Here is a 13,143-nt window from a genome sequence, read left to right on the forward strand (position 1 = left end):
CTCATTAGCTGCTAAAGATAAGAAAGACTAGAATTGTGCTCTTCAAATATGTATTTACGCATAGTCATCTAGCCCGAAATACTCAATGATTTAAAAAGAGTGTATATGGTATGTAAAATACCACAATTGGACCAATCTTCTTGGTTATTCAAAGTCCAATTAATTCACTTAGCAGCTCACATATTAGTCTATGAATGCATGCATATGAGTTTATAAATTTATCACCTTAAACCATTGAAAAAGATATCCCAAAATTCTAGGTTCATGTCCCTCTCTTGACAAGATCATAACGTTTTTTCAGCAAATAAAAAAAAATAAATGTTCAAGGGTAAGTCTAAAGTTTGGAACTGAACAACTATTATTTACATCTTGGTTTAATAAATTACTTCTTAGAAGTATTATATGATTATATAGTTTGAGATATATCACAAAATATTAAAGTGTAAATATTTTATTTTTAATTCTTTTAAATTTATTTATATATTGAGAGAGAGAGAGAGAGAGGTAATGAGTGGGGAGGGCAGAGAGAGAGAGGAAGAGAGAAAATCTCAAGCAGGGTCCCCACTATCAGTGCAGAGCCCAATGGGGACTTGATTTCAGGAACCCTGAGATCATGACCTGAGCTGAAATCAAGAGTCAGGTGTTTAACCGACTGAGCCACCAGTTGCCCCAAAACTTATTTTATTTTAAATGCTCTTCTTCACCATTTTGAATATACACTTATATTATATATGTACCATATATAATATTATATATGGTACCATATATATTATATATGTATCATATATAATATTATATATGTATTATATATAATATTATATATGTAACATATATAACATTATATATGTAACATATATAACATTATATATGTATCATATATAACATTATATATGTATCATATATAACATTATATATGTATCATATATAACATTATATATGTATCATATATAACATTATATATGTATCATATATAACATTATATATGTATCATATATAACATTATATATGTATCATATATAACATTATATATGTATCATATATAACATTATATATGTATCATATATAACATTATATATACATATGTGTATATATAATAAACAGGTACAATTTAGGTAATTTTTTATAAAAAGACATAAAATTGTTAATATCAACCCAGGTTTGGGGAAAAAAAGACATTCTTACTCTCTTCTGAAGAAACATGAACTAATAAATCCAGCATAGTGTCACTAAAAATCCTGTATTTACTGAAAACAGAACACTGACCAAATTTTGGAGACAATATACTAAATTACCTAATAGTTTTCTTCAATGTAGCAGCATTAGTGTTGTTTGTTAATGCAAACTCTGGATCCCACTTCAGTCCTAATGGATCAGAAAATTCTGGGGTAGAGTTTCTATGTGAGTCTACTAGGTGCTGAAATTTGAGAACCACTGGTAGAACAAAACTGTTTAGATCAGCTGATTTATAGAGGAGACAGCAAGAGTTTCTGAAGGAAAGAAACACTAAATTGACTTACTCTAAGGCCGAGTCTTCCCTAGATTCCTTAGTGAATCTTATCTTCTAATTAATCTCCAAAAGACTGGGTGGATTGTTGGGCTGACAAATGTGTGTCACACAAGCAAAATATTCATAGTTAGAGACTCTGTCAGAGAGATGCCTCTTTGTTCTGCAAGTATTTACTCTTCTTTATTCTGTGTAAATCTCTTCCCCGCTTCCCCGCCTCTAGCAACCTTTTTTTTTTTCTCCCCTCAGAGACTGCCTAAATATTAAATATCACCTCTCCAAAAGTTGCCATCCTGGTCACTTAAAATAAAATAGGGCCTCACTGTCCACAGCCAGATGGCTCATCACAGCAGGCTGTCTCTGGTAGCTCTCAGCACTTACAGTCCTCTGACATGTGTTTAAAATTTAATTTAATGTCTTTTATTTATTTATTTATTTATTTATTTATTTAACATTTATTTATTTTGAGAGCTAGAGAAGGAGCAGCAGGGGTGGGGAGAGAGAGGGAGAGACAGAGAGAATCCCAGGCAGGCTCCACACTGTCAGTGAGGAACCCAATGTAGGGCTTGAACTCACAAATTATGAGATGATGACCTGAGCCTAAATCAAGGGTTGGACCCTTAACCAACTGAGCTACCCAGGTGACCCAGTTTTATTTATTTTTCAAACTTTCTCTAGAATGTGAATTCCATTTGGACATGGACAGTATTGGTCTGCTTTACTGATGTATCCTTATCATGCACTGTTTGTTGGTGCACTACAGGCATTTTGTGGGGAAAATATAAATAAATATAGGACATCTTTATACAATATTACTTAATATTTTATTTGCCAAATAGTAATTGAGTTAAACAACACGCCTAGTAGTATTAAGCCTGGTTGAAGGAATTCTTTCCTGTGGAAGGTATTTGAGATTTTTATCAGACCAACCCAGAATAATTCTGTACAGTTATCAGGAGATCCAGTTCACCATAGTTCTTTTCTGAAGTGTTATTAGTTTGATTTTAACTCAATATAAATGTATAAATCTTTGTTTAAATGTATAAATCATTTATAACCATATTTTCCATTTCCCTAATTTGGCCAAATCCACCTGAATGTCATTTGCATCTAGAGAAATTGCTAATCAAGTTGAATCTACGTTTCAAAATAGGTTGTAAACAATAATTATTGTAAAAATATTTCTCTTTTGGTTATGCTTTTAAAATTCTTCCACAGCGCCATAATATTCTCGAAGTGTTTTACAGGGTCCCATGCTAAAGTGAATAAAGAAAGGAATCATTAGAGTTATGAAAATAAATTCATTCTCTTTTTTCAATTTCCCTCAAAAATAATAAAATATTACCTTAGTGTTTTTTAATGGCTCTACATTCATATTCTATGCATAATGAAATCATTTTATGAGTACATCTTTCCTTGGGAAAAAACGAATCAGAGAAAGCTGTTTCTTTTACATGACTTATTTTTCCTTTATGTGATTTGGTTTTCAGAATATTCACTCGAGTTACATAAATTATAAATGTTGCTTCTCCTACTCATAGCATATTATTACAGGCGAGACTCATTGTAATGTGGTGACCCCAGCTAAACTACCAAGTGAACTTTTCAAATGAAAACATTCAGGTAGATTGTGTATTTATGAATAAAAATAAATTTGCTTTTCAGGGAGTTTGGCCGCTGGAAAGTAAATAACCTTGCAGTCGAGAGGAGAAATTTCCTTGGCTCTCCTCTGCCTCTTGCTCCTGAATTCTTCCGCAACATAAGACTTTTGGGACGCCGACCTACCCTGCAGCAAATCACAGAAAACCTTATCAAGAAATATGGGACACATTTCTTGCTGTCTGCTACTCTGGGAGGTACGACTCTTTGAAATATTTGCGCCTATGTATGCTTGTGTATAAAACTGTATAAACCAAGTAAATATGTGCTGATTAATTCAGATAGCTGCAGTTTGAATAATTCTAGAATTCATTCACTAATTTGTTCAATATGTTTACTGAGTTATTACTAAATGCCTTTTATGGTGTTCCCAATGGTGAGGCAGATGGTTATTACCTAGTTCTTACCTGAAGGCAGCCTACAATATAATAACATGCATTAAATATAGTCTTAGTTATTACACTTTAAAATGCAAGGTGATGTGACAAATTTTATCTAAAAAATGAATAACAAACAGCCCAGTCACAAGTGGAAGTCATCACTTCAGGTTGCAGAGAGCAGGAAAATTTCCCTGGAGTAAACCTTAAAGATCTAAAATTATATTTGTAGCACTATTTTAGTATTTTTGATTGTGGTGGATATATGATATGAAAAGACTGATCAATAAATGTCAATTATGATGTACAATGTAAAAGTAGGGATTAATAAAGTCACTTCTTCAATTTATAAATGTTTAAAAATTAAGAAAACGGTGGTTTTAACATCATTAAATATGTTTATTTATCATAGTGATGTATAATTCGGCATTTTGAATACACTGAAATGATATTTGGGGAGGTAACATGTTATAGGGAAAATACAATTTTCATAAAACTTATAAGTATCCCAGAATTCCATGTATTTCATTTCTTGCAGGACTTTAAATAATGTCCAGCCATTTTATTTAGAAATAGATGTTACTTTTTCCTATAATGAAGAGCACTGAATATTATTGGGTAGGAAAGCCATGGAAACAGTGATTTCCTGCTTCCTTGTCAGTTCCCCAGTAAGTTTACTAAATACGGGGAAACTGATTCGCACCAATGGGGAGGTGGTGTGAAAGGCCACTTAAGTTCTTCAGTTTTCCTATCTTAGAAAATGAGTCATTTCTTTCCTTTACCTGCCAGTCCAGTCTGTCAGTAAGTCGTGCCAGTATTTCCCCCCCAAATATATCCCATGTCAAACCTTTCTGACTTTTACTTGAACATCCCTAGACCAAGTCATCATGTTTCTCCCAGAATACTCCTAAGGTCATGCTCCACACAGATCCTTATAAAACTTGAATCAGGTCAAATAATTCCCTGTGTCAATTAAAACCTATAACTAGCCACTTAAAATCCGAATGTCTTGCTATGGCTTATAATGCACTACATGAGTGATCTGGCACTGATTTTCATCACAGACCTCAACTTTGCTCTTTCCTCATCATGCTGTATTTTTCAGTGAGAATGACCTTCAAGTGTTTCTGGTCAATATTTCTGCTTAAATGTTACTTTCCCGAGAGGGCTTTCCTGTCCATACCTCCAGGAACAGTGCCCAGTTGTCCACCAATAGTCTCTACTATTTTATGATCTTACTTTGTATTTTTAATTGTATTTATTTTATTTTTTCATGTTTTAGTATTTATTTTGAGAGAGAGCACAAGTGTAAGAGGGACAGAGAGAGAGAGAGAGAGAGGGAAAGAGAATCTCAAACAAACCATGAGATCATGACCTGAGCCAAAATCAAGACTTGGATGCTTAACCTACTGAGCCACTCAGGCGCCTTTTTTATAGTATTTATTTTTATGTGAGATATTTTATTCATTAGTTTCCTTATTTATTATCTGTAATTTCTGCGTATTTCCTTGAAAAAAAGGGACTTGCTTATATTTGTCATCAATTTACTCTCATAGTTAGAAGCACACAATATATCCTCATGAAATATTTTGGTTTTTTTGTTTGTTTGTTTGTTTTATTTGGATCCTGATTTTTATTTTTATTTTCTTAAATAATCTCTACCCCCAACATGGAGCTCGAACTCACAACCCCTGAGGTCAACAGTCACGTGCTCTACTGACTGAGACAGCCAGGTGTCCCTGGATCCTAATTTTTTTAAGTATTTTTTTATTATTTATTTTTATTTTTTAATTTACATCCAAGTTAGTTAGTATATAGTACAATAATGATTTCAGAAATAGAATCCAGTGATTCATCTGCTACATATAACACCCAGTGCTCATCCCTACAAGTGTATTCCTCAGTGGCCCTTGCCCGTTTAGCGATCCCCCAACCCACAACCCCTCCAACAACCCTCAGTTTGTTCTATTTATGAGTCTTTTTTGTTATTGTTGTTTTGTCTCCCTCCTTGTTTTTATATTATATTTGCTTCCCTTTCCCTATGTTCATCTGTTTTGTATTTTAAATTCCATATATGAGTGAAATCAATGTGACATTTGTCTTTCTCTGAGAAATCTTGCTTAGTGTAATACCCTCTAGTTCCATCCACATTGTTGCAAAAGGCAAGATTTCATTCTTTTTGATTACCGAGGAATACTCCATTGTATGTATATACCACATCTTCTTTATCCATTCATCTGTTGATGGACACCTGGGCTCTTTCCATACTTTGGATTTTGTTGGTAGTGCTGCTATAAACATTGGGGTGCATTCATCCCTTTGAAATAGCATCCCTGTAACCTTTGGATAAATACCTAGTAGTGCAATTGCTGGGTCATTGGGTAGTTCTACCTTTAATTTTTTGAGGAGCCTCTGTACTGTCTTCCAGAGTGGCTGCACCAGCTTGCATTCCCACCAGCAGTGCAAAAGAGTCCCCCTTTCTCTGCATCATCACCAACATATGTTGTTGCCTGGGTTGTTAAAGTTAGCCATTCTGACTGGTGTGAGGTGGTATCTCATTGTAATTTTTATTTGTACTTCCCTGATAGTGATGTTCAGCATTTTTTTCATGTGTCTGTTAGCCATTTGGATGTTTCTTTTGAAAAGTGTCTATTCATATCTTTTGCCCATTTCTTCATTGGATTATTTGTTTTTTGGGTGTTGAGTTTCGTAAGTTCTTTATAGATTTTGGATACTGACCCTTTATTTGATATGTCATTTGCAAATATCTTCTCCCATTCTGTTGGTTGCCTTTTAGTTTTGCTGATTGTTTCCATCACTGTGCAGAAGCTTTTTATCTTGATGAGGTCCCAATAATAGTTCATTATTGCTTTTTATTCCCTTGCTTCCGGAGACGTGTTGAGTAAGAAATTGCTTTAGCCGAGGTCAAGAGGGTTTTGCCTGATTTCTCCTTGAGGATTTTGATGGCTTCCTATCTTACATTTAGGTCTTTCATCCACTTTGAGTTTATTTTTGTGTATGGTATAAGAAAATGGTCCAGGTTCATTCTTCTGCATGTTACTGTCCAGTTTTCTCAACATCATTTGCTGAAGAGACTGCCTTTATTCCATTGGATATTCTTTCCTGCTTTGTTAAAGATTAGTTCGCCATACGTTTGTGGGTTCATTTCTGGGTTCTCTATTCTATTCCATCGATCTAAGTGTTTTTGTGCCAGTACCACACTGTCTTGATGACTACAGCTACGTAATACAGGCTAAAGTCTGAGACTGTGATACCTCCAGCTTTGTTTTTCTTTTCCAGGACTGCTTTGGCTATTCAGGGTCTTTTCTGGTTCCATACAAGTTTTAGGATTGTTTGTTCTAGCTCTGTGAAGAATGCTGGTGTTATTTTGATAAGGATTGCATAAATTTGTAGATCACTTTGTATAGTAATGATGTTTTAGCAATATTTGTTCTTCCAATCCATGAGCATGGAATATTTTTTCATTTCTTTGTGTCTTCTTCAGTTTCTTTCATAAGCTTTCTATAGTTTTCAGTGTATAAAAATTTCACCTCTTTGGTTAGGTTTATTCCTAGGTATTTTATGGTTTTGGTGCAATTGTAAATAGGATCCATTCCTTGATTTCTCTTTCTGTTGCTTCATTCTTGGTGCATAGAAATGCAACTGATTTCTGTGCATTGATTTTGTATCCTATTACTTTGCTGAATTCATGGATCAGTCCTGGCAGTTTTTTGGTGGAATCTTTTGGGTTTTCCATATAGAGTATCATGTGGTCTGTGAAGAGTGAAAATTTGACTTCCTCCTGGCTGATTTGGATGCTTTCATTCCTTTCTGTTATCTGATTTCTGAGTCTAGGACTTCCAATACTATGTTGAATACCAGTGGTGAAAGTGGACATCCTTGTCATGTTCCTGACCTTAGTGGGAAAGCTCTCAGTTTTACCCCATGGAGGATGATATTAGCAATGGGTCTCTCCTACATGGCTGTTATGATCTTGAGGTATGATCCTTCTATCCCTACTTTCTTGAGGGTTTTTATCAAGAAAGGATGCTATATTTTGTCAAATGCTTTCTCTACATCTATTGAGAGTATGATGTGATTTTTGCCCTTTCTTTTATTAATGTGATGTATCACATTGATTGATTTGTAGATATCAAACCAGCCCTGCAGCCCAGGAATGAATCCCACTTGATCATGGTGAATAATTATTTTAATGCATTGTTGGAACAAGTTGGCTAGTACCTTGTTGAGAATTTTCGCATGCATGTTCATCAGGGAAGTTAGTCCATACTCCTCCTTTTTAGTGGGGGGTTCTCTGTCTGATTTTGGAATCAAGGTAATGCTAGCTTCATAGAAAGAGTTTAGAAGTTTTTATTCCATTTCTATTTTTTGGAACAGCTTCAAGAGAATAGGTGTTAACTCTTCTTTAAACGTTTGGTAGAATCCCCCTGGAAAGCCACCCGGCCCTGGACTCTTGTTTTTTGGGATTTTTTTCTTATATTTATTCATTTTTGAGAGACAGAGAGAGCTAGATCACAAGCAGGGTAGGGGCAGAGAGAGAGGGAGACACAGAATCTGAAGTAGGCTCCAGGTGCTGAGGTGTCAGCAAAGACCCCAATGCGGGGCTTGAACTCACAGACTGCTAACTGAAGTTGGAAACTTAACCAACTGAGCCACTCAGGTGCCCCTGGGAGGTTTTTGATTACTAATTCATTTTCTTTATTGGTTATGGGTCTGATCAAATTTTCTATTTCTTCTTGTTTCAGTTTTGGTAGTTTATATGTTTCTAGGAATCTGTCCAGCTCTTCCAGATTGCCCAATTTATAGGCATATAATTGCTCCTAATATTCTCTTATTTTTGTTTTATTTCTGCAGTGTTGGTTATGATCTCTCCTCTTTCATCCTTGATTTTATTTATTTGGGTCCTTCCCTTTTTTGGGGTATCAAACTGGCTAGGGGATTTATCAATTTTGTTAATTCTTTCAGAGAACCAGCTCCTGGTTTCATTGATCTTTTCTACTGCTTTTGTTTGTTTGTTTTGTTTTGTTTTTGTTTTTGTTTTTGTTTTTGTTTTTGTTTTCCATAGCATTGATTTCCACTCTAATCTTTTTTTTTCCAATCTTCTTCTGGTTTGGGGTTTTATTTGCTGTTCTTTTTCCAGCTCTTTAAGGTGTAACATTATTGTGTACCTGAGACCTTTCTTCCTTCTTTAGGAAGGCCTGAATTGTTATATAAATCCCTCCTATGACCGTCTTTGTTGCATCCCATAGATTTTGGCTTTGGACTGTGGTGTTATCATTTTCATTGGCTTCCATGTACTTTTTAATTTCCTCCTTAACTTCTTGGTTAACCCATTCATTCTCTACTAGGATGTTATTTAGTCTCCAAGTATCTGTTGTCTTTCCAAATTTTTTCTTGTGGTTGATTTTGACTTTCATAGTGTTGTGGTGTGAAAATATGCAAGGTATGATCTCGATCTTTTTGTACTTGTTGAGGGCTGATTTGTGTCCGAGTATGTGCTCTATTCTGGAGAATGTTCCATGTGCACTCAAGAAGGTCTGCTGCTTTAGGATGAAATGTTCTGGATATATCCGTTAAGCTCATCCAGTCCAGTGAATCATTCAGAGCCATTATTTCCTTGTTGATTTCCTGCTTACATTGCTGCAAGTGGGGTGTTGAAGTCCCCCATCATTGTGGTATTATTGTCAATGAGTTCTTTATGTTTGTGATTAACTGATTGATGTATTTGGATCCATCACATTTGCGGCATAAATGGTTACAATTGTTAGACCTTCTTGGTGGATAGACTCCTTAATTATGATACAATGCCCTTCTTCATCTCTTGTTACAGTCTTTATTTTAAAATCTAGATTGTCTGATATGAGTATGGCTTTCTCCAGCTTTCCTTGGCAACCATTAGTATGATAGATGGTTCTCCATCCCCTAACTTTCAATCTGCTGGTATCTTTAGCTCTAAAATGAGTATCTTGTAAACAGCATATAGATGGAACTTGTTTTCTCATCCATTTTGTTACCCTATGTCTTTTGATTGGAGCATTTAGTCCAATGCTCTTAATATCCATTAAGAGTGGATAATGAAAGGTATTAACTTATTGCCATTGTGTTGCCTGTAGAGTTGAAGTTTCTGGTGGTGTTCTCTGGTCCTTTCTAGTCTTTGTTGCTTTTGGTCTTTTTTGTTTTATTTTATATTTTCTCCCCTCAGAGAGTCCCCTTAAAATTTCTTGCAAAACTGGTTTAGAAGTCACAAATGCTTGTAGTTTTTGTTTGTCTGGTAAATTCTTTATTTCTTCTATTTTGAATGACAGCTTTGCTAGATAAAGAATTCTTGGCTGCAAATTTTTTCCAGCTCAGCACATTGACTACATCCTGCCACTCTTTTTTGACATGTTAAGCTTCTGTGGATAGGTCTGCTGTGAAACTGATGTGTCTTCCCTTATAGGTTAAGGCCTTTTTTATTTCCTTGCTGCTTTCATAATTCTTTCCTTGTCTGTATATTTTGTGAATTTGACTATGATATGCCTTGTTGATGATCAGTTTTTGTTGAATCTAATGGGAGTTCTCTGTGCTTCCTGGATTTTGATGTCTGTGTCTTTGCCCAGGTTAGGAAAGTCTTCCACTATGATTTGCTCACATAAACCTTCTACTCTTTTTACCCTCTCTACCTCTTTTGGGGCCCCTATGATTCGGATGGTGTTCCTTTTTAATGAGTCACTGAGTTTCTCTAATTCTTATATCGTGCTCTTTTGCCTTAGTTTCCCTCTTTTTTTCTGCTTCATTATTTGCCATAAGTTTGTCTTCTCTATCACTGATTCGCTGCTCTGCTTCATTTACCCTTGCTTCTGTGGCATCTATTTGAGATTCCATCTCAGTTATTGAATTTTTAACTTCATCCTGACTAGATTTTACTTTTATCTCTACAGAGAGGGATTCTATGATTTTTTCCAACCCCAGATAGTATTCTTATTATTGCGACTCTAAATTCTGTTTCAGATATCTTGTTTATATCTGTGTTGATTAAGTCCCTGTCTGTCATTTCTTTCTGTTCATTCTTTTGGGGTGAATTCCTTCATTTCATCATTTTGGAGAAAGAAAAGAGTTCATAGAATTAAAAATAAAATTAAAAAAAAATTTAAAAGAACACACAAAAAATCAAATAAATAAAGCTAGATCCAAGGTGTGTTTTCTTCTGGTTGTTGAAAGAAGCTTGATAGAAGAGAGAAGAAAGGGAAATAAAAGAAAAGAAAAAAATGAAGAAAAAGTAAGATATGTTTAAAGATTTAAAAAAAGTCATACAATAAAATAGAATAAAATGAAATGAATAAAGTAAAATAGACTAAACAATTTACAAAAAGTAGTAAAATATAGTAGAAAAATAAACTCTTTTTTATAAAAACAGAAAAAAAGTCTTTTTTTGTATCCAAGAATAAGAAAAATAAAATTAGATGGACCATCGGACAGAATAAAATCCTAACAAAATTACATGCAGTTTCCCCTAGAAATCAAACTATGAAGTACGTACTTATAGTATGTACACTAAGCACTAAGCAGGGGGGAAACTTGTGGTGCCTCTAGGGCATGTTTGATGTAGGTGGACAAGACTTGGTTTAATGATTCTATACTCCACTAGGTATTACTGCTTAGCTTACTGGGGTGGATTGGTGTGGCATGCTTATGTGCCTATGCGCATGGGCAGGGGAGGTGAAAATGACATCCTCCATCTTCCCAGTCTCTAGCATCAAATCTGTGCTCTCACCAAATGGCAATCAAGCACCTCTCCTTTATCTCAAGCTTCCATCCACTACCTGCATCTCCACTGCCTGGGACCAAGCTGTCAGCCTGCCAAGTGGTACCTACCTCCCAAATTTTATCTGAGATGGGGCTGTGTTTCCAAACCCTTCACTTCTGAAGGTCCTGTAGCTTGAACCTGCTCCTACCTTCTGGAGAAGGGTCTTGTGGAGTCGGGGCCAGTTGTCGGCCACCCTGAGAACAGTCATGTGACTGCACCACTGTAGATGCCCAATGTCCCAGAAAAATTTCACACGATCATGTAGCAGCAGCGGTTCAAGGACTATGGTAAATCACAACACACATCTGGTGCCAGGCTTCTTCATACCTTAGCATCTTTGTTCCACCAGCAAGTGTGGCTGTAATCTGGGGTCCGCTGGGATCTTTTCCTGTGTGTACACTGCACGGCCTCTACCAAATGTCTTCCTGGCCGGGGAACCATCTTTCCCCGTATGGCCTGAGGACCCCTTGGACCTTGCTGTCTGCTCCTGGGGATCTGTTCTTCCTACCAGAGCACCGCCAGGTATCCAGCTGCGGAGTTTCCAACTCTGCGCTCCCCTGTTTATAGAGTCCTAAAGGCAACAAAACTTCTCCTTTCTCCCTTGCTTGTTCAGTTCCTGAGAGTGTTTCTACTCTTTTGCTCCAGCTGCTTTTGAGGCAAGTGCTTTTCTTGTACTCTCCCCCGCTCCATCTCTGTCCTGTCTCTGCAAACAAAAACAACTCTCCATGCCCCTGCAGCTTCTCTCTTCCCCATTGTACCTCTCTGTGCCACATACCTGCCAAATTATGTGCCTTAAGTTATGCAGATTGTTGATCGGTGCTCAGATCAATTTTCTGGGTGTGCAAAATGGTTTGATACTGACATAGCTGCATTTCAAGAATGAAAGAAACAGAAAATTTCCATGCTGCTCCACCAACTTTGCCCCTCCCCCTTTCTACTTATGAAATATTTGTTAAATTAATATGTGAGATTGCACTTTGCTTAGAGGCTGTGGTTTTCAAGTTCACCAAATAGATGTCAACAATATGATACACACAGAAAGTAACCGAGATCTAATTCAAGAAGAAAGGTGAGTGAAAAGAAAACACAAAGAACCAAAACAGTCGGTTAAACAAAGATTCAGAATTGGAGAGAATCAGGATGCAAGCAAGAGCAGGTGAGCAAGGCATGGAGAAGTTGGTAAAGGAAATTCCTGGGCACATTGAGGAAATATAAGTGTCAGGTGGTCTTAAGGAATTACAGGTGGAAGATGTAGATGGTTCAGGGAGACAAGAAAGGTCAGCCATGAAAACTCATTATCTCTGTCCTCCATAAATCAATACACTAAATAATACGATGAAGAGATCAGACAAAGCTGGTATTGAAAATTAACTCCCCCATCTTTTTTGAACTAATTGTGAAATTGTTAAAAAATGCTAAGTAACTTCTCTGATTTTAGGTTGTTTTTAGGAGAAAGTGGGAGAGTAATATCTATGTCGTAGGGTCATGGGAAGATTAATGTCTATGTAGGAAAATACTCTTGGCACAATATATGGTATGATGTAAACATACAATGCACTCATGTTATTGTTATTACAGCAGTGCAGATAGAAATAATTATAAAATATCCCAATAATTATAAAAACTTATCTGCATCTATATAGGTTAGTGAGGTCAATGATTATTAATACAATAAAATCTGAAGTAAAAGTGAAAATCATTACTCTAACTTATTTTATTTATTTTTATTTTTTTAAGTTTACTTACTTTGAAAGAGAGACAAAGAGCATGAATGGCGAAAGGACAGAGAGAAAGGT

The 13,143-nt window shown here is 35.8% G+C and overlaps 1 protein-coding gene across 3 annotated transcripts in view; it reads left to right on the top strand.

Moving 5' to 3' along the window:
- BRINP3 (BMP/retinoic acid inducible neural specific 3) overlaps positions 1 to 13,143 on the top strand; it is a 411,767-nt gene that overhangs the window by 194,835 nt on the left and 203,789 nt on the right. For all 3 annotated transcript variants that reach the window (XM_047839603.1, XM_047839604.1, XM_047839605.1), the window contains exon 3: positions 3,170 to 3,360. In XM_047839603.1, the coding sequence (XP_047695559.1) occupies positions 3,170 to 3,360 (191 nt within the window). The remainder of the gene's footprint in view (positions 1 to 3,169; positions 3,361 to 13,143) is intronic.

Source organism: Prionailurus viverrinus, chromosome F1, assembly GCF_022837055.1.
Source record: "Prionailurus viverrinus isolate Anna chromosome F1, UM_Priviv_1.0, whole genome shotgun sequence".
In the NCBI taxonomy this organism is placed as follows: Eukaryota; Metazoa; Chordata; class Mammalia; order Carnivora; family Felidae; genus Prionailurus; species Prionailurus viverrinus.